Source organism: Penicillium cosmopolitanum (assembly GCF_028827165.1).
Source record: "Penicillium cosmopolitanum strain IBT 29677 chromosome Unknown utg000011l:1.0-3548175.0:1.0-3550911.0, whole genome shotgun sequence".
In the NCBI taxonomy this organism is placed as follows: Eukaryota; Fungi; Ascomycota; class Eurotiomycetes; order Eurotiales; family Aspergillaceae; genus Penicillium; species Penicillium cosmopolitanum.
Window position 1 is genome coordinate 499,462 of NW_026622681.1, and position 21,799 is coordinate 521,260.

Sequence of the window (21,799 nt, forward strand, 5' to 3'; positions counted from 1 at the left end):
TTCCACAATTCTATGTATATTTTGCCCCGGTTTGCAGCCGAGGCATTTTTGCTATTGATCCAGATCACCGAGCTCCGCGACTGCGCCACAGCGCCACCCCCATTTCCTTAGCCCGGCCGATAACCGCCACTTTGCAATAATTAGTAATCTAGGTGTTTTGCTATGCAGAAAACGTAGAGTGGAAAGCAGAAAAAAAAAGGGTTGGAAAATCTACAGTCAGCGTAGATCATATAAATCCCTACGCAAAATATGTAGCAGTATACAAGATAATAATATAAATAAATTACCTATTTTGTGTAGTTTCTCTCGATAGTATATTACTTCTGACCTAAGGGAAGGAAATAAGACTAGTCCTAAATAGAACTAGATCTAATATATAGAAATACCCTACCTACTTTTTGGCTCTATTCACCAAGTTCAATAATAACTTTTGTATAAATCAGATTAAATATGACAAATAGAATTCCAATTAACAATAATCGAGGTTACCCTCCTCTATGGGCCTTCTGGAGAGGAGTGAAAAGACGAAGGAGGACTTGCACGTACTAGGCGGCAGCATGGGCGGTGACCTCGATTACTAATTATTGCAAAGTGGCGGTTAACGTAGTTCACGGCCGGTCGGGACACACGGCCGGTCGGGACACCCCAAAACACCATACTAAATGTGATTTTTCTTAACTTCATGTTTCAACGCTTAAGGTTAATTATATAGTCTTAGGCTATCTTAGAGTTCAATATATCATACTGAGTATGTTTATAACTTTGAAAGTTATATAAGAGCGTAATATTGTAGATATATATATCTATATCGCACAATCGGAGCGTATTTTTGGTAATGCAAGTAAATCATTATTTTCTGAATATGTCAGCTAAGTTAGTTTATTTCAAATGCTAAGAAATCATGTATTACTAAAAATCAACCAGAACCAACTTCTCGTTGTTGATATACTGTGACCTGAAAAATCGTATTGAGTATGGTGTTTTGGGGTGTCCCGACCGACCGTGTGTCCCGACCGGCCGTGAACTACGTTATCGGCTGCCGTAGGCAGGTCATGTCAGGTTACACGCACATGCTTGCATTGGAATTTGAGTGAGCTGTTACGACGCCAGAAGTATGCAGTTTACCCCCAGTAGCGCCCTTGCGTCGCGGTGAGAGAAACGATATTCTGATTTTTGGCGGTGACTGAAACCACTTATGTTACTCGGTCTTTGTACATGCTCTCCGAATCTTTCAAGGTTCAGATATCTGCTTTCACCAAGAACAAGTTAAGTTTATTGCTGAGGATCATGTCAATGTCTAAGGCTTTGTATGGGTTTCTACTCGACAACCCACTCGTTTTTATAGGAAGCGCAACTTTGATAGTACTGTCAATCTGTCAGTGGTTTCGATATTATCGATCATGGGTGCGTATCCCTTCATATATGCTCTTATCAAGATTTCTTGTGATAATTGGTATTCCCATGTGGAGTTTTTGAAATTTGCTGAAACGATGAAATCTTAGGTTGATGTTCCTGTTGTGGGAGAGAGGGGAGTTTTTCAGTCTTGGAAGAATGCCCGTCGTTGGGGTACATGCGGACCCCAGCTGCTTCAAGAAGGATATGAACTCGTAAGACCTTTCATCGCCGGCTCCAGATATCTCCATTTGAGTCTTACAAGTCACTGACTCCTCTACAGCACAGGGACTTTGCGTTTCAAGTGGCAACGCCAACTGGCTGGAATGTTTGTATCTGCAATGATGCCATGATCAGGGAGTACCTCAATGCTTCAGATGAGTACCTATCTTCCACAGCTCCAATTCAAGGGGTAAGAGCATACTATATCTCAGGCTGAGCTAGACTAATGTCCGGTATTACTATAGTTTTTTCAATCCAGATTTACGGCTCCTGGACTATTTCATAAAATACCGAGCTCAATGATGAGCAAAGCACTTACCTGGTCTCGAACCCGCACCAGGTCAGGGGATGAATACTTTCCAAGCTTCATCGAGGAGATTCAGCACTCATTTGAACAAGAGATTAATAATCACCTGCAGAGCGATGGTGACTGGAATCAATTCGACTGTTATACGATCGCCAGCCGCCTTGTGATGGGCCTTGTTGCAAAGTTACTAGCAGGGGACGAGTGTCGCAATCCAGAGAGCATCGACCTTTTCTGTGATTATACAGCCGAAATGCTTGTCGGAGGCCCATATATTCGCAGATTCCCCGACTTCATAAAACCGTAAGCTCTGCCATGTGACTTTTGATCTTTTGGGTATTGACTTCTGCTTCGAAAAGTATTATAGCACGGTCATCCAATGTTGTGACTTTATCAAATCGGATGCAAAAGCTCTTTCTTAATTTGATAAATACACGGAAGATGGAATCAGAGGAGAGGGAAAAGGCAGGAAAACAGCCTTCAGTGAGTTTCATGTTCTTTCTTTGCATCTTTGGCCCCGGAAAGGCCGGGTTCTTTCTTTTGTGCGGATATACGAGCTAACCAAACAACTATCATACTGCCAGGACTTAACAGATTGGTTCTGGCGATGGACCCAGCAGCAGAAGGATTATAATCTGAATGAGCTAGACATTGCCCAATTACTTGCTGCAAATACTTTCGGAGCTAGCTTTAACACTACGGTGGTTCTTGTCCAGTGTCTCTGTGAGCTTGCCACAAGGCCGAAATATATTAGTCTTATCAGACAGGAGGTCATCGGGGTTCTTCGGGCCAACAATGATACTTGGACCAAGGAAGGAATTGATTCAATGAAAGTATTGGACAGCTTCATAAAGGAATCACATCGCTATAACTGCTTTGATCATGCCGGGACACCTCGTGTTGTCAAGCAAGACTTCCGATTCAAGAATGGTCTTCATATTCCAAAGGGAACAGTTCTCATGACACCGAACGCACCAATGTTATTTGACGAAGGATACGTGAAAGACCCCTTTGAATTTGATGGTATACGGTTCTATGAACTTGCCAATAGCTCCAAGACACCGGAAATGTTCAGATATACTTCTACAAATCCTCATTACCTTCAGTTTGGAGATGGAAAACACGTTTGGTAAGCCTCTTCTACTTTTGTATTCTTCATTCTGCCAACCATGGAGGTCTGATGTACTAATTTCTGCTATCATAATCATCTAGCCCAGGGCGCTTTTTTGCAGCGGATGAGCTCCGGCTCATTCTGGCGTACCTGGTCTTTCATTTCGAGATCAAGTTACAGAGGGCCTTGCCGGAGAACCTCAAAATCAAGAGGCACAACGTGCTGTACTTGGGAATAAATGTACTCTTGAAGAAAATAGAAAGGTAGATTAGAGTACTTATCACTCGTTCTGTTATGATCTTCTCTTCAATAACTTTTTCCTTCAAGATAACCGTAGTTCAACCACACAAAGGAATACCTGAGATAATCAAAGTTAATATGATAGTGACCGCGTATTTCAACCATAAGCGACTTTATCTCCAGATCCCAAGGATGAATATTTGGCAACTAGAAAGAAGTCGTAGAAGAGGAAGTGCGTGATGTCGAACTTGACAGCTTTTGTAGGTAGAATTCACTGGAAGGAAACCGCGAGAAGAGATAAATCCAGTATATTCGAGATTTTTACAAAAGGCGCATGGGATCTGGCTACTCTGACCTCGTTACTTGTGGTCTAGACCTACTGCGTCAAAGTTGTGGCAACAAAGGCGTCAAAACATGTGCCGTGATTGACGAGCGTAGCGCAGAATTTCCAGCAAGGAAGCCGTTGCTTTCTAAAGTTTCAAATCGGAAATTCCGTGGCAGATGAACTTGCGGTGTAAACATATTGTGCTGAGTTTATTTGAACGATAAATCCCGATCCCATATTTCCATCTTGCATATGTAGCGTAGTATACAAACTGTCAACCACAGCCTTAAAACCTGCAAGGAGCACGCAATTCAGAAAGCTGCAGTAAGAGCGTTTCACAGCATTATGGTTGCAAGCAAGGAGTTTCAGAATGGGCATTCCTCTCGCTTTTGCTGACCTCTTTTTCTTCTCTGTCGAGAGACCTGGAATGTCAAACTTATCCAATAAGACTCAGCCTTGACTATTTGAATGTATTGGTAAAAAAGAATCATCTTTACAGTTATTTTCACTAATAGGGTACCAGTAGAATATCCACATCGATCAGGGTATAAATATGAGACATCTCCATAGGATATCACCCTACTACTGGTCTAAACTCTTCTCAAAAACATCTTCAATAATTCAAGAAGTGCCCTTCTATCGAGGTCAGCATGTCAATCCCACAAGAATGCACTGTTTTGGTAGTAGGTGGCGGGCCTGGCGGGTCTTATGCTGCCTCAGTTCTGGCAAGGGAAGGTATTTCCACCGTCTTGTTGGAAGCTGATTTTTTTCCTCGGTCAGTCAAGGTATACTCAAGTCAAGAAGTAGCTCGGGGCTGACAAGAGATACAGATACCATATTGGCGAGAGCCTACTACCATCTACAAGGGAATTCTTAAAATTCATAGAGGTTTATGAGAAATTCGAAAACCACGGATTCAGACATAAGGTCAGTATCGAAGCTGGATTCCAGAGATGAGACGATAGCCAGCTAAAGACCAATGTAGAATGGGGCATCTTTCAGCTACAACAGCAAGCCCGCAGCATGTAAATCAACATTGTGCTACAACTTGAACATCAACCACTGACTGCTTAATAGACACAAACTTCCTTGCGTTTGGAGGACATGCTTGGAATGTTGTCCGTTCTGAGTGCGATGAAATTCTTTTCGAGCACGCTAAAGATAGTGGGGCCAAAGTATTCGATGGAGTCAAGGTCAACGCGGTCGAATTCAAGTCAATTGGCTGCCAGAAAGGCCATGGTGATTCGGAGCCAGAACGTCCCGTGTCAGCTTCCTGGAGATCCAAGGACAAAAGCGCCAGTGGTACGATAAAGTTCGACTACCTAGTGGATGCGAGTGGCCGAGCTGGTCTCATCAGTACCAAGTACATGAAGAACCGCAGTTACAATGAGGGTCTCAAAAACATTGCCACATGGGGATATTTCAAAGATGCTGGGACATATGGGAAGGGTACCCCTGCAGAAGGTGATCCGTTTTTCCTCGTCTCAAAGGTAATATTTGCACGAGAATCATGATAGGACACTCAAAATGCTAAGATCGCTTTTAGATGGAACTGGTTGGGCGTGGTTTATTCCTCTGCATAACGGCACAACTTCTGTTGGCTTGGTGATGCAGCAGACCAGCTTCACAGCAAGAAAGAAGGCAATGAAATCACCGAATACGAAGGACTTTTTTATGCAGAACGTACATGATGCCCCAATGATCTCTGAACTAATCGAAAATGCCGAGCTTATTTCTGAAATCAAGTCTGCCACCGACTGGTCATACAGCGCCACAAAATACGCTTGTCCCTACATTCGCATTGTTGGAGATGCCGGGTGTTTCATCGACCCTCTGTTCTCTTCGGGAGTACATTTGGCATTTACTGGAGCTCTGTCTGCTTCTGCCTCAATCTGCGCGGCGATCAAAGGAGACTGCAGCGAAGAGATAGCAGCTAACTGGCACTCGGAGAAGATCAGAGAGTCTTATACGAGGTTTCTGCTTGTGGTAACCAGTGCATACGCCCAAATCACAGGGCTGGAGAGTCCTGTATTGAATGAGTATGACGAAGAAAACTTTGATCGTGCTTTCAGCTTTTTCCGACCCAGTGAGTGTCCCTTTATCTTACAGATTTGACCTGAATTATTTCGGATTTTGATGCTGATAGAATAATCCCAGTTATCCAAGGAACCGTGGAAGTAGGTGGAGAAAAGTTGAGTACAGAGGAAGTGGCCGATTCAGTGGAATTCTGTATGCGCGTGATTCGCAAGGTAGACGGCACTATGAAAATGTTCACAGATAGAGAGGAGCTGGGCAAAGATAAGTTGGGCGAGCTAACCTGTGATCGCATCAAGAAAGAGGAGCTCAAGTTGGATCTGAACAAATTTCGCGATGATATTGTACAAGGAATGACGGTCAATCTTCAGCAAGGGGCCCTTGGACTAATTCAAGCTGCTTCATAAGCTGAGATCATTCAAAGTATCACATTAATTTAGCAAAGCTGGCTAGCTTTATTGAAGATTTAAAGTCGTTAACAGCTCTATTAAATCATAATTCCGTTCTTTTCATCGACATAGATGTGATTAGTTTTACGTGCAAACCTTTTTTGAACGCAAGTCACATTCGACTTCTGATCAAATGCATCATGGCTATTCCAAAGCCAAATAACACTTTATGGATAAGGAAGAAGTTCGCAGTATGCTTTCGCCCTGCTAAAAGTAATAGCAATAAATCAGTCGGCTTAGACTATACAAACTCTATCCAAAGCCTGATACTATATGTTCGCTTCTGTTCGTGCATCTGACCCATGGCAAGGCAAGAAATGACTTATGATAGCCTCTATAAATGAGTGCTACATCGGATTGAAGCTAATTGAGGATATTTTTGAGCCTAGCAAATATACAAATTCATGTCGGATATTACAACTATGAAACATAGTCATGTTTTGCTTCGCTGCAGATATGGCAATGTCTATGAACCATCATATCGGTGCAAAATTACAGCTAAAAGTGAGCGATCTGCGGTCATATGTAATCCCAGTGATATGTCATTTTGCAAAACTCTTCGTATATCGCTTCATTATCATGCCCGAATTGCCTCGAGTACCGCTTGTCGATGAACGCCAGCCGTAGGGGACCGCCACACATTGACCAGCTTAAGCCCCACGGAACTAAGCAGCGCTCGAAACTGTTTCTCCGTTCGTTCCAGCGATGAGAATAATATCATCATATTCAGGTCCATGATAGCATCTGTAGGATGAACATTGGAAGCAAAGTCCGGCAGCACACGGTCGTGGATGAGAAGCACTGAGTCCTCGTCCATCGCATCTCGGATGTGCTGCAAAATGGTTCGTGCCTGAGAATCTGGCCAATCGTGCAGAACACGGCCCAAAAAGTAGAAATCCGCACCGACTACCGGTTGTGGCTCGAAAAAGTTGTACGCCATAGCCTGCACTGATCGTATATCCGTAGATCTCGAAAGTTCCGGTAATATAACTTGGATGACACTTGATACATCTTGAAGAACAAAATGACCTCGAAGAGATGGAATTGAATCCAGCAATACTTTTATCTCGTGGCCGATGCCTCCTCCAATATCCACAAATTGAAGCCCTTTATCAGTACAAGCCATTTGACTCTCGAAGATCTTCAATTTTTCTGTGATAGGAAATATCTGGGTCCATCGCGCAGAATTGTCGCGCATAGCACCAGCCTGCATTGTACGATTAAAGGCATCGAGCTGGATCGGATGTGACTCCATCCAATCAAAATAATGTTGGTCTGTATTCAGGATTGATTGAAAAGGCCCTGCGTAGGCGTTCGAGGGGGATGCATATTTGGTTTGATTCAAGTATTGGGGAAGTTTTGCGTAAATTTGGAAATGAATATCACTGGTGTAAAATTTCAGCTAGTGAGAACTTTTGGGGAGCGACGTTTTCAGACTTACAAGTTCATCAAAATCCGACTTTCTAGATAACCACCTTGAGCGAGGTCTTTAATCACGGCATCTGGCTTGTAGGTCCCTGTCGAAGTGACACTGAAGATTCCAGAGGCTGTCAAAGACCGCAATATCCGCGCTATCGAGTTTAAGTAATTGGTAAGGCTTTCGTAATGAGACAGAGGGGAGTTTACATACAAACAAGCAACGAATCCCCAGCCACTTGCGAGATAATCTCCCAGTCCTCAAACTCATCCTTTGGGGAATTGTGAACAAAATTGAATATGTTCATATCAATAGCAATCCTGACAGCTACTACTGGGGTTATCTATTGGGTCTCAGATTAATGTGAACACAAAATCATCGTGACGCCTGAAATAGGTACCGCATGAGTGCCCTTCTCTAATCGTGACCTCGGCTGTTCGATTATTGCGGAAAGACTCTCGCAAGCCTGTGACAACTCAGCTAGTTGCTGAGAGTCAATGGGCTGACTGGAAATAATTTCTGTTGCATCACGGATTGAAGATGCAAGTTTACCCAGATCCATTGCTCAGCACTGGTAGCACGTACAAAATGAAAGAAGATATGGATAAAGCCCAAAGAAAATATTATGGCAATTGTAGGACTGTGAAACCGATCTCCCACATTGTACAAAACACTTTTGATGCAGAAATTCTATGCAGACACGATCTGTAGAGCATATCATCTTGTTGTGACCTGTCGAAGCACCCCAGTAGCGGTGAATTAATCTTGCAGAGAAGGATGTAACTTGATATGCATTCTTCGTCCTGATAACAGCGTACAATGTTACACGGACTCACAGGCATCCTGCAAGTTTTTCATCTCGCTAACACTTCCTAGCTGCACCTGACTAGCGGTGAGTTAGTTATCGAGAGTATACAGTAGCTCCATGTATACATGTTTCTTTTTAGAGGATGTACTGCTGGTTGTAACAAGTCGAATACATATTGCATACCACACATTTTCTCTAAGCATCCCTCTGTTTCACAAACTCATTCTCAAAATCCAAGCCTGCATCGCATCTAATGATACCGTATAAGGCTGCCGAGTCTAATTGCCGTTTCTGCTCCTGGGAATAGGCCTTGGCACGCTGCTGATGATCTTGTATGACCTCCCCAACTCGCAGCCTGGTTCCCACCGCTCCTGCGCAGTCAATGGCATGCCCAGTATCCTTCAGAGCTAGATCTAAATTTGACCACGGGGATACTCCTAGTTTCAAGAGTTCAGTGTGTCAGTACGCTCCTACAATATATCGCGTAGACTGACCTTTGGGTGGAATATAAACCCCTTGGGTCAATCGCCTAGAAATCATGGCCGGGAGAGGTCCAAACTGGGCTTCCAACAGCTTTTCAACTATTCCGTGGTCCATCTCACTTTTTTCGGCGAAGACATGTGCTTCACCGACAATTTCAGTCATACCAGAAACGAGAAAGTTCCTATTGAATTGCGCTTAGTCGTGCATTGGAACGAAGGGAAAATAGCGGAAGCCTTCTCACCCAATTATTTTCAGCAGAGACGCTTTTTCCGGGCGTTCATCAACTTCAAGCATATCACGCGCTATCACGCCCTTGATGTAAGGGGATATGTTCCGGATCGAGTCAGGCTCGCCGGCAGCAACTATTAGAACCTTACATTCTGAAGCCATTGGAGCGGAGCCAAAAACAGGGGCTTTTTGGATTAGTATAGGCGAGAAAAGGATGGTGGAGGACCGTACAGCATACCTGAGACTAGAGACGCTTTTTTCATTTTCAATTTGGCAGAAATACCTTTGCTAGTATCTGGATGAACAGTTGTGGTATCCACGAATATTTTGTTTGTCAGATTTGCGGTGTGTATGATATCCTCAAGGACGATTCGCAACGTATCGTCATTATTTAGCTAAAGTATTCAAATTAGACATTCAAGTAGACTTAAGATGCAGATCGCAAGTACCGAGATGAAGATAATATCACACTGGCTGATCAATCCCGCTATGGTCTCGCATTGGATCCCGCCGAGGGTTGTGATATTTTCGCCTTTACTGGTCGTACGATTCCAGATGCGCAATGGCGAATGGCCCTGGGAATTCAGATGCTTTTGGAGATTTGATGCCATGGCAAGACCCATGTTTCCAAGCCCTATAGTAAATTTTGGAGATTAGCAAAAGCTCAACCTTTTTCGCCCTAATTTGACATGCCTATCCACCCCAGTTCGGTAGCCGTTGATATAGTCATGATGCTCTCACACGTTAAGGAGATCTTTCGGCCACACCGCGAGATGTTTAAAATATTTGTGAATCTAGAATTTGGCTTCAGCAAAAGAATTTCAGGTTAATGTGAAAAATTTATCACTACAGACTTCCAGATTCTAGTTCAACTCTGTCGGTTTTACCTGCTTTAGCTCCTTCTCAACGTCATACAGGACATCCCCATTCAATACACCCGACATAGACATGCCCCAAAACCGATTGATACGTAGCATAGTCCACATGTACCACTCCTTGCACCATACTGCCCACGGTGACTGATTGCGACGCATCCTTCCATTACGCATTGCAACCTCGTTAATGCGCTGTATACGCGGACGACGAATTTGATCGAACCGGTCAAATACCCCTTGCAGGCTTGCGTGGTCACCATCTTGGTACTGGACCAGCAGTCCAGATAGAAGGATCACATCTTCCAGTGCCATGGCCACACCTTGTCCAGCATGAGGTTGCACGGCATGCGCGGCATCTCCGAGCAACAAGACCCGCGGCGATCCCTGTGGGTTATCCGAGGAAACAAACCACCGACCACCGAGAGGTATGCGATAATGCGGATAAAAATGTACGTCCTGACTTGCGTCCACAAGCTGCCGCAAATATTTTCCCCACTTCCCCTGTACACAATCTAGAACGTTGGACAGTGAGTTTCGACAGTCGGCCAGTTCGTTCTGGCGGTGAAGCATCCAGCCATCACGAACGTCCACTGAGCCCGATCCTTGAGGCAGAGGCACCTCCTTGCTGAAGAACCAGAAGATCTGATTGGCAGCACATGGTGCAGTCGCGAGCATACCATGCGGTGTGAGTGTCGAATGTAAAGAGGTTGTGTCCCTAGGATCTCGATTTGTCACGTCGTCGACAATGGATGATATCGCGGAGATTCCTGAATACTCTGGCGCAATCTCTGCATCGACGTGTATTCTGCGTACCGAGGAGTGGATTCCATCGCAGCCCAGTAGGAGAGAGCCAGTGTCACTAGTGCCATCAGTAAAGGTGACCGTGACGGAATCCCCGAGATCGTCGATGGATTGGATCTGTTTGTCATAGTGAATCGGGATATCGTATTCTTGCGTAGCATCGCGCAAACACTGGACCAAATCCACGCGGTTAATGCGAATATAACCAAAGCCTGTTTGGTTCTTTGCCTCTGAAGCGACATCAACTTCGTTCAAAACACTGCCAGATGTGGAGTGTACGACGTTTTTTGCGATATCGACACTGCGCGGAAGGATGCTATCCCAGAGACCCAGACGGTGCAGTACTCGTACACCATTGGCGGGAATTCCCAGCGAGCCACCTAGACTTGCAGTTCCTGGATTGCGAAGCTCATAAATGATCGGGCTTAGCTTGTTGTTTTGAGCTAAGCGAATGGCTGCTGCGAGGCCGGTTGGCCCTCCTCCAATGATGATAATCTGCGGTATACGGTCAGATTGCTGTGTATGACCAAAAAGGGAAAAGTATACAATTTACCCTTTCAAGGTCATACATGATTTCTTTGAATGAAGCCAGAAGAATAAAGTCTAAGAAGGCCGTCGTTCAGGGCTATGTACCCCTGGATATAGCCCCAACACCGAATGTCGACGAAGAATACAGGAACCAAGTGGGGTATCAATTAGTTACGAGCGTCAAATGCATGCAGGGGCCATCCTACTAGGCCTGGAATGCCGATTGACAAGGGGGTTAAAGGGGGTTACACGATGCACTTTGAGACCAGCAGAGACGTTCATATCAAGAAGCAAGGACCATGCAGATATACAGCCACCACATCCTCAAACTCATCTTCACCGTCTATGGAAAGATATACAAAGTTCTTGAAATTTCAGTAACCCACTGTTTTCCATCATTGTTCCCTAGCTGGATAGACATCTGTATCTAGGTATTCTGAGCCCTAAATGACGTTTACAAACCTAACACTCCTGCTGGAGGCCGCCGCCAACCAGGAAAGCAGTGGTCATGTAGTCTGCTATCCGCTCCGAAATACCACCAAACCACACTCATGGTCCTATCGTCAGCTGCTAGAAGACGCTCAGAAGGCTTCTTGGGCTCTTCGCCGCCGCCCAGATTTCTCTCCAGGCCGAGTGGTTCTCATTCATCTGGATACACACTGGGAAAACATTGTCTGGTTCTGGGCTGTCAGTCTGGCCGGGTGTATCCCAGCAATGTCTACAACACTATCCAACAATCCTTCAGCACGTATATCACATCTGACACACCTGGCTACCACTTTCAAAGGGCCCAGTTGCCTGACGACAGCCAACAAAATGTTTGAATTCGGAGGACAGGATGCCATCACGCCCATTGCTCTCGAATCGTTGGCTGTGGATAAAGCCCCAGATTCAGAATTGCGCAACATCTGTCGCAACGCTAAGCCAGACGACATTGCCATACTGATGTTGACTTCCGGAAGCACTAGTCACGCCAAAGCCGTGATTCTCACGCATCAGCAGATCTTCCTGGCACTCGATAGCAAATATAAAGTGGTTCCATTACCGGAAAATACTTCGTTCCTGAACTGGGTCCACTGTGACCATGTTGCAGCCATTGTGGAAATTCATCTTCAGGCCCTCTTTGCCCACAAAGATCAGGTCCATGTGCATGCATCGGATGTCTTGTCTCACCCCGTGGCTTTTCTCGATATCATAGACCGCCATCGCGTTTCCCGTACCTTTGCGCCGAACTTCTTCCTTGCTCGCATTCGTACCGCGCTCGAGGACCACGGAAACCATTGTACCACATATGACTGGGACCTCAGCTGCCTCCGATATATCGCCTCAGGTGGCGAGGCAAATGTCACCAAAACTGGCGCTGCAGTGGTAAAACTGCTGACTAGATACGGCGCTCCAGAGAGTACTATTGCTACGGGCTTCGGAATGACGGAGACCTGCGGCGGCGCCATCTATAATCTGGACTTTCCTAGCTATGATATCAAACAAGGTCTTGAGTTTGCATCCGCAGGGAAATGTATAAGAGGCTTGAACATGAGAATCCGTACTGCGGAAAATATAATCGCGCCCAGTGGAACCGTTGGAAATCTTGAACTGTCGGGGCCGATACTCTTCAAGGGATACTTCAACAATCCAACAGCAAATGAGCAATCATTTACCAGTGATGGTTGGTTCCAGACCGGCGATCTGGCTTCCGTCGACGACAAAGGCAATCTCCACATGATTGGAAGAGCCAAAGAATCGATGATTGTGAACGGCGTTAAATACAGTCCGCAGGAGATCGAAACCGCGCTAGACCAGCCAGGTGAAATACCTGGTCTGGTCCCTAGCTTTACATGCTGTTTTTCCTCGTTTCCCTCAGGAGGTGACACCGAGATTATCTGCGTGGTGTATCTGCCAAGCTATGCCCCCGATGATAACGTCGCGCGAGCGAAAACAGCGGACGCCATCGCCAAAATTACCATGATGACCACCGGTGCTCGACCGGAAGTTCTACCTTTGGATAAATTACAGTTACAAAAGTCAGCCTTGGGCAAACTATCGCGGTCCAAAATCAAGTCGGCATTTGAGAAAGGCGATTACAAATCCTACCAAGAACTTAATTCGGAATCGATCAAGCTGCACCGGAAGACGGCTCGCGCTAATCCTTCAAATGAACTAGAAGAGAAACTACTTGATCTGTTCCTTGTTTCTCTTGAATTGCCCCAAGAGGAGTTCGATGTACAGTCCTCGCTATTCGACATGGGAATTACCTCGGTAGAACTCATCAAACTGAAGAAGAAAATCGAAGAGCATCTAAATCTCGCTCATGAAATCCCCATAATAACCTTGATGACGAACCCCACTGTCCGCGACTTAGCCAGTGCACTGAAATCCCAGCAGAGTCATCAAAAAGCCGGCGAGTATAGCCCCACAGTTACACTGCAGTCCCAGGGGCAGAAAACACCGCTTTGGCTCGTTCATCCTGGAGTGGGCGAGGTTCTCGTTTTCCTGAACCTTGCAAAATTCCTGGCAGACCGGAAGGTCTATGCTTTGCGCGCTCGTGGCTTCAATGAAGGTGAAGAGCCCTTTGCGTCCATTGAAGAGGTTGTTAGCACATACCATGCCGCCATCAAACGAGAGCAACCACATGGACCGTATGCCTTGGCAGGTTATTCATATGGTACTATGCTGGCGTTTGAAGTAGGCAAAGTATTGGAGAACAATGGAGACGAAGTACGCTTCCTTGGCTCCTTCAACCTGCCGCCCCATATCAAGGCTCGAATGCGTCAGCTAGATTATAGAGAATGCCTCCTCCATCTCTCCTACTTTTTAGATCTCATTACCGAGGATCGTGCGCGGGAGCTGGCAGTAGAGCTGAAAGATGCTACCCGGGAAGATACCCTGGCGAAGGTGATGGTGGAAGCCGATGAGAATCGACTAGCCGAACTGGCCCTCTCACCGGAAGCTATCACGAAATGGGCTTGCTTGGCCTTTGCTCTACAAAGCATGGCAGTTGATTACGATCCTGTCAGTTCTATCGCTGGAATAGATGTCTTCTACTGCAATCCTCTGGCAGTAGCGGCTGCTTCAAAAGCTCAATGGGTAAGTGAGCATTTGAGTCAATGGAAAGATTTCTCACGATCGCCACCGCGCTTTCACGACGTTGGAGGCGCCCATTACACCATGATAGGACCGGAACATGTCTTTGGCTTCCAAAAGACGTTACGAAATGCCCTTGAAGCAAGAGGAATATGAGATTATATCGTTTAAGAGGCACAGAATTGTGCGCAAATCACATGCACGTTGGTTCTCCTCAAAGACCAATCCATCTTGCGCACCATTGCGAAGTGATACGTTGGCAAAATGAAAGCAGGTTCTGCATTGATTGATCAGGTGGAATGGTCGAAAGTGTTAGATCACCAAGATTGAAAATAGCATCAGATGTGCTCCTAACTATATTAGGAAGTAAGACTAGATTGCGCAAGGGTGTAGTAACCTCGTAAGTGCCTGGTTGAATCCGACATTGGCGGTTCTCAATACAACAGCACCTTCAGCAAAGGGATGGTCGTTGGTCACTTTTCTCTCAAATCGGGAACCTCGCCTTGGTATCCTTTGGCTTGGCGCTTTACTCACTGGTTTGGCGACATTAATTCTGCGCGATATCCGGGCTGGAACGACGGCTCTAGATCTTCCTGTCTCAGCCTGGACCGGATTACAACAGACCTTCTTAACCTCCCCAATCGGAGAAATCAATGGTGTATTAATACGCCGCGAGGATGAACACCGGCAGCTATATTTAACAGCATTTGAAGGCCATGATCGACCTCCAATATGGTCTTGAAAACCCTTCGGGATGACGAAGCTCTGCGATGCAGAAATACTAGTCCAGCAACATGCTCGATGTGGTGCCTAGAATACGACTCTTGGGAGTGGGTCCTAACAGATGGCCGTTTGATTCAGATATCTAGTACATACGACCATAGGGTGTGGAGAACAGGGCTTCCCGTCCGCTCAGCCGTACTTAAGCCACACGCCGGCAGGTTAGTAGTATGGTGGGTGACCACATGCGAATCCCTGCTGTTGTATGTTTGTGTTTTTGCTTTTTGTATTTTGTTATTTCTTTCGGTTAGTCGAGTGCTCTGGCCGCCCAACGACAGAAGCCCCTTCATGCCCCGGCACCAGGAAAAACCATGACCAACCGGTTGCCGCCTTAGCCAAACGCAAACCAAAAAAAAAGTTTTTTGTTTTCAGGAGAATAAGTAGCGTTCATTCTAGATTATCAATTAAACATGCATGTTCCCCCTTCATTATGAAAACGTTCTACTGAGGCTGCTGAGGTTGCGGTATCGGTATACTGCTTATGAAAGGTTCTGTTATTCGTTCTGTCAATCCTCTATAGCGTCACGCTTTGCCTATCGTCTCCTTGCACTCTTCGAGTGTGGTGGTATTGTCTCTTCGCGATCGACCCATCTGCCAACGCAGACTGCCTACGAGCATTCCCATCTTACAATATATATTTCGGTGAAATATAATACTAGTAGAGGGGTCAATAGTTTGGACTTTAAGTTCAGGTTCAAGTTACAAAGAGGCCTGGCTTACTCTTTCTTTTGTATTCAATTTCCCTTGAATATGAATAATCAAGGGGGAAGGTGCTTGACAATTGGAGGGCTGTTTCCAGAGGGGTAATAGAGATCCGAGGCGAGATAGGCGTTGAATGGAAATCGAGAAAAAAAACTTGAGAAAAGTCAAAAGCATGCGGAGCCCTTGAGTATTTATACCTGGGAATGATTCAAGTTGTTTCCAAATCCAAGTCCCTTTCTGCTACATGTTCCACGGCTGAAATTCAATTATCACGTTATCCGCGTTACGTGGAGCCTTGGATATGAAGTATACGCCGCTAGGAGACCAAGGCATCTGCCATTCGGCAGTTTTTCCCGTGGGGCCACAACATAACAAATTTCACAATAATAATTCGCCATTGAGGCATCTTCTAGATGGAATGTTGGCTTAGCGGTGCTGGAAGCTGCATTTGGCGCTTATTTGCTAATTGTGAGTGGCCGTACACAGCGTCGGGCGCGAACTAAAACATGAGGTGATCGGCGAAGTTACTATTATTATGGCAGGTAATAGGAGAGTGAATGTCGTGGTATCCACTTCCAAGAGTCGCACTGGACTACATCCTGAGGTTATAGCCAAACAATAGAAGTTGCAATAGGAGCCTAGTCAATAAGAATCGAGTGCATTTAATGCGATGCTAAGTCTAGAAAAGAAAAGATATGGTGAGGCCTGCTAAATGGACCACCCTTGATGCTAAACGGACCATGGGCCCTTCTGAATCCAGATTAGTATGTAATCTCCATACAAATTTGGATACACTTAATCTTGTCTACTGTGAAAGCTTCTAACTCCCTATTATCTACCATTACTAGTTACTATCTTCTAATAGTTAGCAGACTAGTACCTACCCAGGATAGAATATATGAGCTACTATATTCCATCTCAGGTAGCTACTAGTTTGCCATAGGAAGATGGAGACTAGAGAGGTCAACAAGGAACTAGAAACTTTTGCAGCGCTATAGAGGTAGATTAAGTGTATCCAAAGTTGTATGGAGATTACATACTAATCTGGATTCAGAAGGGCCCATGGTCCATTTAGCAGCCCTCAATATAGTCACTAGCCCCGAATAGGCAGCCTCTGAACTCCTCACCTCTAATCGTCATGGACCGGCAGGATATCCAGTAGGTGGCCTGCCTATGGACTCATAAGAATATACTGATTATTCTAGATGCCCTTATGTGGTCGGCAATACGATCAAACTATACCTCAAAATAAACGATGAAGAGGTAGCGACCGATGCCGAAGTCATCAAATTATTCGAACCATTCACCCTCTCATCCGCGATGATCGCCCGCATAGCCTCTTCTTCTTTGTAGTTAGACGGAAAAATGGTGCTGAAGCCTTTCGACGGACGATTTGCGACAGAGCTCCGGAAAGCTGAAAAACTTCGCCCTTGGACTTCAGATATTGAGACGCATTATCATCAATTCGTCCTTGATGGCGGTGCGTCTGATTTCATCACTGAGCTCAACAACAATAACAACAACAACAACGGCGACATAGCCCAGCAATGCGAAACATGGAATACCTCCCAAGACGAAGCCTACCTTCATGATTATTTATCCGATCTCAATGAAACGGAGGTTCAAGTATATGATGCCTTGAGGGATCTACAAAGACATGATGTTCGTCAACTTGTTGCCTGCGTCAAAATGCAAGGCTTTAGCTTGACAGACCCAAAGCCAGTCAGCGAGCTCATTGACGTTTCGGGAATTCTTTTACAGTTTATTAAAGGCTTTCCTCTAAGCGATATCGCCCATTACACCCAAAGGGAGCAGTGGCAGAGTATTTGCGAAGAAACCATTCAAATACTTCATCGGATCGGCGATCGAGGGGTATTAAATGAGGATGTCCAAACGCGAAGTTTTATCGTGCAGAAGGATACAGCGCGTTCAGAAAATGGATACTAGGTATTCATGATTGACTTTGCCCTCTGCAGCTTTCGCAAGGACTATGCAGACGACACTGACTGGAGTGAGTGGAAGGCAATGCAGGACGAAGAGGGGGCAATTGGGCTTATCATGCAAGACCGCTTAGAGGGTGGATTTATCTACAGTCGATCTAACCGATACAAGAAGCCCGCTCATTATTACGAATGAAGCAATACCGGCTGCGAAGGAGCATATCGCTCGGCTCTAATCCTACCAAAACTTTCTTTATTCAACGCTCACAGTTAGACAACTATCTTTATGATACTTCACATTTTTAAATCCTTCATTCTGCTTGCAAGGGAGTCCCCGGGCCCACTGACCATGACCTTCTTGGATCATAAAAAATATTGCATACCATTTATCGGTCTCAAGGGAGGCTCCTTGTGGTAGGGAGTTGAATATGTACATCAGCGCGTGAATCATCGAACGATGCGATGCTTCCATCCCAATTAGGATTGGACTTCTTATCCTGTACACTCTCATACTAGTACTACCTTGATTGCCAAGTGCTTAAATGGGGCAGCTGAACTGTGGGGCGAGTATATAGCCTGAAGGTTTGGCGAAGGTTTGGCACCCGAACACCCTGTTCTTGGCGATCTAATATGGAAAGCACCACATCCAATAGATTTGTTTGCCCGATTCCAAGCTCGTGTAATATCGTCACAGGATGTCGCCAGAAATTGCCAGTCTTCCAGAACTGCATGACTGCATGATCTTTTTTCCGATCTGACTTGCAGAGATCCCGTCCCTGCCGCCATACCCCACTCATCTCCCAGCCAAGGACCTAAAACGGAATAATATGCGTCAATCTTGTTGCTCAATGTCGCCTGGTTCTCAACAATCTCCACCTAGAGGATTGATTGACGAACTCGATCTTCAGAGTTTTTTGAAATGAGGCTTCCGAATGGCTCCGCAGAGTGATTATACAGCTGGGCTCGTATAAGTACTTATAAGTAGCAAACACCGCAGGCTTCTGTCATTCAAATCGATCTCTTCCAATCTCTTCCTGCTCAAAATGCAGCTATTTACTCTCGGCACCTTATTGACCCTCGCCGTCTCGGCAGCGGCCGTTCCTCATTACCGAGGAACTGGAGATGTAAACCCCTCCCCCCTCAATTTTCTTCCCAAGGTCAGAGGCTAATAAATATCCAGTTCCAGTTTCCGGCTCACTGCTACCCAGACCCTTGCGCTGGTGTCGTCTCCCAAAACAAAACCTATGTCTGCGGCGACCCAAGACTAGGTCCAGTCCACGCACCGAAGAAATTTCCCCTGAACAACCAGCTGCGCACCTACGCCCGACTCGGTGCCCTCTGCCCAGCAGAGTTCCTTACGAAATGGGCCGGCTCAACAAACGCCAGCGATTCATACGAGTACCCGCCATCCAACGGCTATGTCGAAAGCACAGCTGGCAAGGCAATCATCGGCAACGCAACTCTTCCAGTCGGACAAAAGGTTGATCGATTCGGGTCTGAGTATGGATCTTTCCTTGCGCCGCTGGGTGCGCCATATATCGAGCGTTCGCTGCCGCCGAGCAATCTGATTACTTATGATGGAGATTATCCGTTCAATTATCATGTCTATCAAGTGGCGAAGAGCTTTGTTGTTGGGTTGGGCCCTATTGCGCCTTGGTTTGAGCAGCCCGGCATGGGAACTCAATTTGTTACGTATACTAATGTCATGGGATTACTGGAAGGTGGTTATCTCAAGAGGCTCAAGCCCGAGGATTATGATGAGGCAGTTGAATACTCAGATGGATACACGCCTGGTCCGTCTAACTAGTTAAACTCTTGCATATTTGGTCAGCAAAACTTAATAATCTGAAAAATGAAGCATTTTCCTTGTACTACCATGCCTTTTTGAGCCTAACTTAATATCAGTGGTATCAGTGGTGCTAGTCAAGATGCTGAAGATGAGTGCAAGATTCCGAAATAACCTTCTTTCAAGACTACTCGAGAACCAAAAGAGGTTTCGAGCCACCTAGAGAGTTTGTCAAAAAATCCATTCGGAGCGACCGATGTATAAAGACACCTGGGCATCAAACATGTTCAAGAGAACTATGGGAAAGATATCGTATGTGATATTTTTTTTTCTTTATTTTTTGAATGCCACACATCAGATACTCGTTATCCATCTACTGTATGCCACAAGTTGATACGTTGGCTTGTTTTTCTAATTGAGTACAAATACAAGATCAATTTCCTCGGCAAGAATCCTTAGAAGTTCCGCTAAATCACAATTGGAATCGAGGATTAAATCGCTATCCGATCACTTGTTCTTCTCAGACCAGGAAAACCTCGCCCTTTCCCCCGTTGTGAGCTTCAACCAGGGCTAGCGAGAACGGGCAGTTCCTGGTGTGTTAATGGCAACGCGATCAATCACCCACCTCGATCTCGAATCTCTAAAAGGTTCGATGATAACAAGGGACATGCTAGTGGTGAATCACTTTGTACACGTATTGAACAGTTACGCGACTTGCAGACCTCAAAAGTGTGTTTCGCTATGACATGAGAACAGGTTGCTCCAATTTCGAAAATTTGTATTATCTATCATCATGGTAGTTCAGGTCTTCTGTTTGGAAGCACCCTTCCTAATTCACTCATGGTTTACTGTTTACTATACTTTCTGTTATCAGATCGGCCTTCGCCAGCCCGAAAGTCGGCGCTCGGCATGATGGCCGGCCCGATACCGACGAATCACCGATGATGCGCATACTATAAAATGGTACATAAGACGCCGTACCAGTTCAAGATAATATCCCATTGAACTATATCCTACCAGTATAGTCAATTGTTTCTTCTTACTAGTACACATCGAGTGCCCCTCCCTATCCCGATCTAGCGAATTTCACGTTGATCCGTGATATCATCGCGATCCGAACCCGCAGTCCCACGCGAACCATCAACCTCCGCCACCCCTTGTGACCTTCCACTCAAGCTCACCAAGCCTCACCAATTCTTTCCATCCCCCCTCACACGACCTCAACAAGCGCAAAAATGGATATCTCCTCCTGGCAAACACCCCTCAGCTACATCGGCCTGGCAACACTAGCCTACACAACCTTCAAATTCACCCGCTCGGCAACAACATTCCTCCTACCCTCCTCTCTAAACACCTACAACCGCACAAAGAACAACTGGGCCTTTGTAACCGGCGCAAGCGACGGAATCGGTTTCGGTTTCAGTGAAGAACTCTGCGCCCGCGGTTTCAACGTCATCCTACACGGACGCAACCGCACGAAGCTCGAAACGCGCGCGGCAGAGCTCAGGACGCAATTTCCGACTCGTCAGGTCGCGATTGTGGTTCGTGATGTAGTCGGATTGACGGTTGATGTGGATGAAATTACTGTGGAGGTGAGGGCGATTCTTGAAGCGCAAGGTGGTGAGCTCTCTGTTCTCATCAATAATGTTGGAGGCGAGGTTCGGCCGTATACTGTTTTGAGTGATCTTTCCTTTGAGAATGTTGAGAGGACTATTGCGATGAATGCGGGATTCATCACGCAGATTACCCGTGTCTTGCTTCCTGTTCTGGAGGCTGGGGGTGGGGGTCTTGTACTCAATATCTCATCTGTGTCGTCGGTTGGCATGCCTTATATCAGTGTTTATGCATCGACTAAGGGGTTCGTGGATACATTTACCAAGGCACTTGAGGCTGAGTGTAAGGCCGAGAAGCGCAAGGTCGAGGTTCTGGGGTTGCGTGTTGGTCAAGTGAGAACAGCTGGCTTCGATGTTCAGGCTGGATTGTTTGTACCGGATGCCAGGACTCTAGCCAGTGCTGGATTGAACCGGGTTGGATGTGGTCGAGTCATTGTCTGGGCATACTTTTGGCACTGGCTGCAAGGCCTTTCAGTTGATCTTCTACCCCGGTCTATGCTAATGATGATATCCTCGAAGAAACTTATGGCGCTGAAGAAGGAAGAGGAGGAGAAAGCCAAGAAGAGGTAAATAGTCTTGAAAGCGTTGATCTAATAATATGTTTGCAATATTTACGCCCAACCATACCCAATTTATCTGCATGGAAATCTCAAGGTAAAAGCTCAGCACAAAAGAAGAAA

General features: G+C 45.7%; 11 protein-coding genes across 11 annotated transcripts; 8 read left to right on the forward strand and 3 right to left on the reverse strand.

Annotated features, from left to right (window-relative positions):
• Positions 1-1,551: 1,551 nt before the first annotated feature.
• Positions 1,552-2,225, forward strand: N7509_011650 (uncharacterized protein; the record flags this gene model as incomplete). The annotated part of the gene is made up of 3 exons (XM_056636287.1): positions 1,552-1,566; positions 1,634-1,804; positions 1,860-2,225. The coding sequence occupies 3 exons, from the start codon at positions 1,552-1,554 to the stop codon at positions 2,223-2,225; spliced, it is 552 nt and encodes a 183-aa protein (XP_056482317.1).
• Positions 2,226-2,359: 134 nt separating this feature from the next.
• N7509_011651 (cytochrome P450) lies at positions 2,360-3,296 on the forward strand (the record flags this gene model as incomplete). The annotated part of the gene is made up of 3 exons (XM_056636288.1): positions 2,360-2,401; positions 2,503-3,047; positions 3,131-3,296. The coding sequence occupies 3 exons, from the start codon at positions 2,360-2,362 to the stop codon at positions 3,294-3,296; spliced, it is 753 nt and encodes a 250-aa protein (XP_056482318.1).
• Positions 3,297-4,244: 948 nt separating this feature from the next.
• On the forward strand, positions 4,245-6,035 carry N7509_011652 (NAD(P)/FAD-dependent oxidoreductase; the record flags this gene model as incomplete). The annotated part of the gene is made up of 5 exons (XM_056636289.1): positions 4,245-4,379; positions 4,580-4,619; positions 4,672-5,084; positions 5,209-5,680; positions 5,752-6,035. 5 exons carry the CDS (start codon positions 4,245-4,247, stop codon positions 6,033-6,035), a joined length of 1,344 nt encoding a protein of 447 aa, XP_056482319.1.
• A 619-nt stretch (positions 6,036-6,654) lies between these two features.
• On the reverse strand, positions 6,655-7,801 carry N7509_011653 (uncharacterized protein; the record flags this gene model as incomplete). Its single annotated transcript, XM_056636290.1, has 3 exons — positions 6,655-7,462; positions 7,519-7,648; positions 7,708-7,801. 3 exons carry the CDS (start codon positions 7,799-7,801, stop codon positions 6,655-6,657), a joined length of 1,032 nt encoding a protein of 343 aa, XP_056482320.1.
• Positions 7,802-8,497: 696 nt separating this feature from the next.
• N7509_011654 (NAD(P)-dependent oxidoreductase) lies at positions 8,498-9,636 on the reverse strand (the record flags this gene model as incomplete). The annotated part of the gene is made up of 5 exons (XM_056636291.1): positions 8,498-8,739; positions 8,797-8,966; positions 9,027-9,198; positions 9,252-9,408; positions 9,463-9,636. The coding sequence occupies 5 exons, from the start codon at positions 9,634-9,636 to the stop codon at positions 8,498-8,500; spliced, it is 915 nt and encodes a 304-aa protein (XP_056482321.1).
• Positions 9,637-9,876: 240 nt separating this feature from the next.
• Positions 9,877-11,260, reverse strand: N7509_011655 (FAD-dependent oxidoreductase; the record flags this gene model as incomplete). Its single annotated transcript, XM_056636292.1, has 2 exons — positions 9,877-11,184; positions 11,243-11,260. 2 exons carry the CDS (start codon positions 11,258-11,260, stop codon positions 9,877-9,879), a joined length of 1,326 nt encoding a protein of 441 aa, XP_056482322.1.
• A 404-nt stretch (positions 11,261-11,664) lies between these two features.
• N7509_011656 (non-ribosomal peptide synthetase) lies at positions 11,665-14,454 on the forward strand (the record flags this gene model as incomplete). The annotated part of the gene is made up of 1 exon (XM_056636293.1): positions 11,665-14,454. The coding sequence occupies one exon, from the start codon at positions 11,665-11,667 to the stop codon at positions 14,452-14,454; it is 2,790 nt and encodes a 929-aa protein (XP_056482323.1).
• A 2,691-nt stretch (positions 14,455-17,145) lies between these two features.
• On the forward strand, positions 17,146-17,727 carry N7509_011657 (uncharacterized protein; the record flags this gene model as incomplete). The annotated part of the gene is made up of 1 exon (XM_056636294.1): positions 17,146-17,727. The coding sequence occupies one exon, from the start codon at positions 17,146-17,148 to the stop codon at positions 17,725-17,727; it is 582 nt and encodes a 193-aa protein (XP_056482324.1).
• A 6-nt stretch (positions 17,728-17,733) lies between these two features.
• On the forward strand, positions 17,734-17,916 carry N7509_011658 (uncharacterized protein; the record flags this gene model as incomplete). Its single annotated transcript, XM_056636295.1, has 1 exon — positions 17,734-17,916. One exon carries the CDS (start codon positions 17,734-17,736, stop codon positions 17,914-17,916), a length of 183 nt encoding a protein of 60 aa, XP_056482325.1.
• An 847-nt stretch (positions 17,917-18,763) lies between these two features.
• Positions 18,764-19,527, forward strand: N7509_011659 (TNT domain-containing protein; the record flags this gene model as incomplete). Its single annotated transcript, XM_056636296.1, has 2 exons — positions 18,764-18,844; positions 18,901-19,527. The coding sequence occupies 2 exons, from the start codon at positions 18,764-18,766 to the stop codon at positions 19,525-19,527; spliced, it is 708 nt and encodes a 235-aa protein (XP_056482326.1).
• Positions 19,528-20,741: 1,214 nt separating this feature from the next.
• Positions 20,742-21,689, forward strand: N7509_011660 (putative short chain dehydrogenase/reductase; the record flags this gene model as incomplete). Its single annotated transcript, XM_056636297.1, has 1 exon — positions 20,742-21,689. One exon carries the CDS (start codon positions 20,742-20,744, stop codon positions 21,687-21,689), a length of 948 nt encoding a protein of 315 aa, XP_056482327.1.
• Positions 21,690-21,799: the final 110 nt, after the last annotated feature.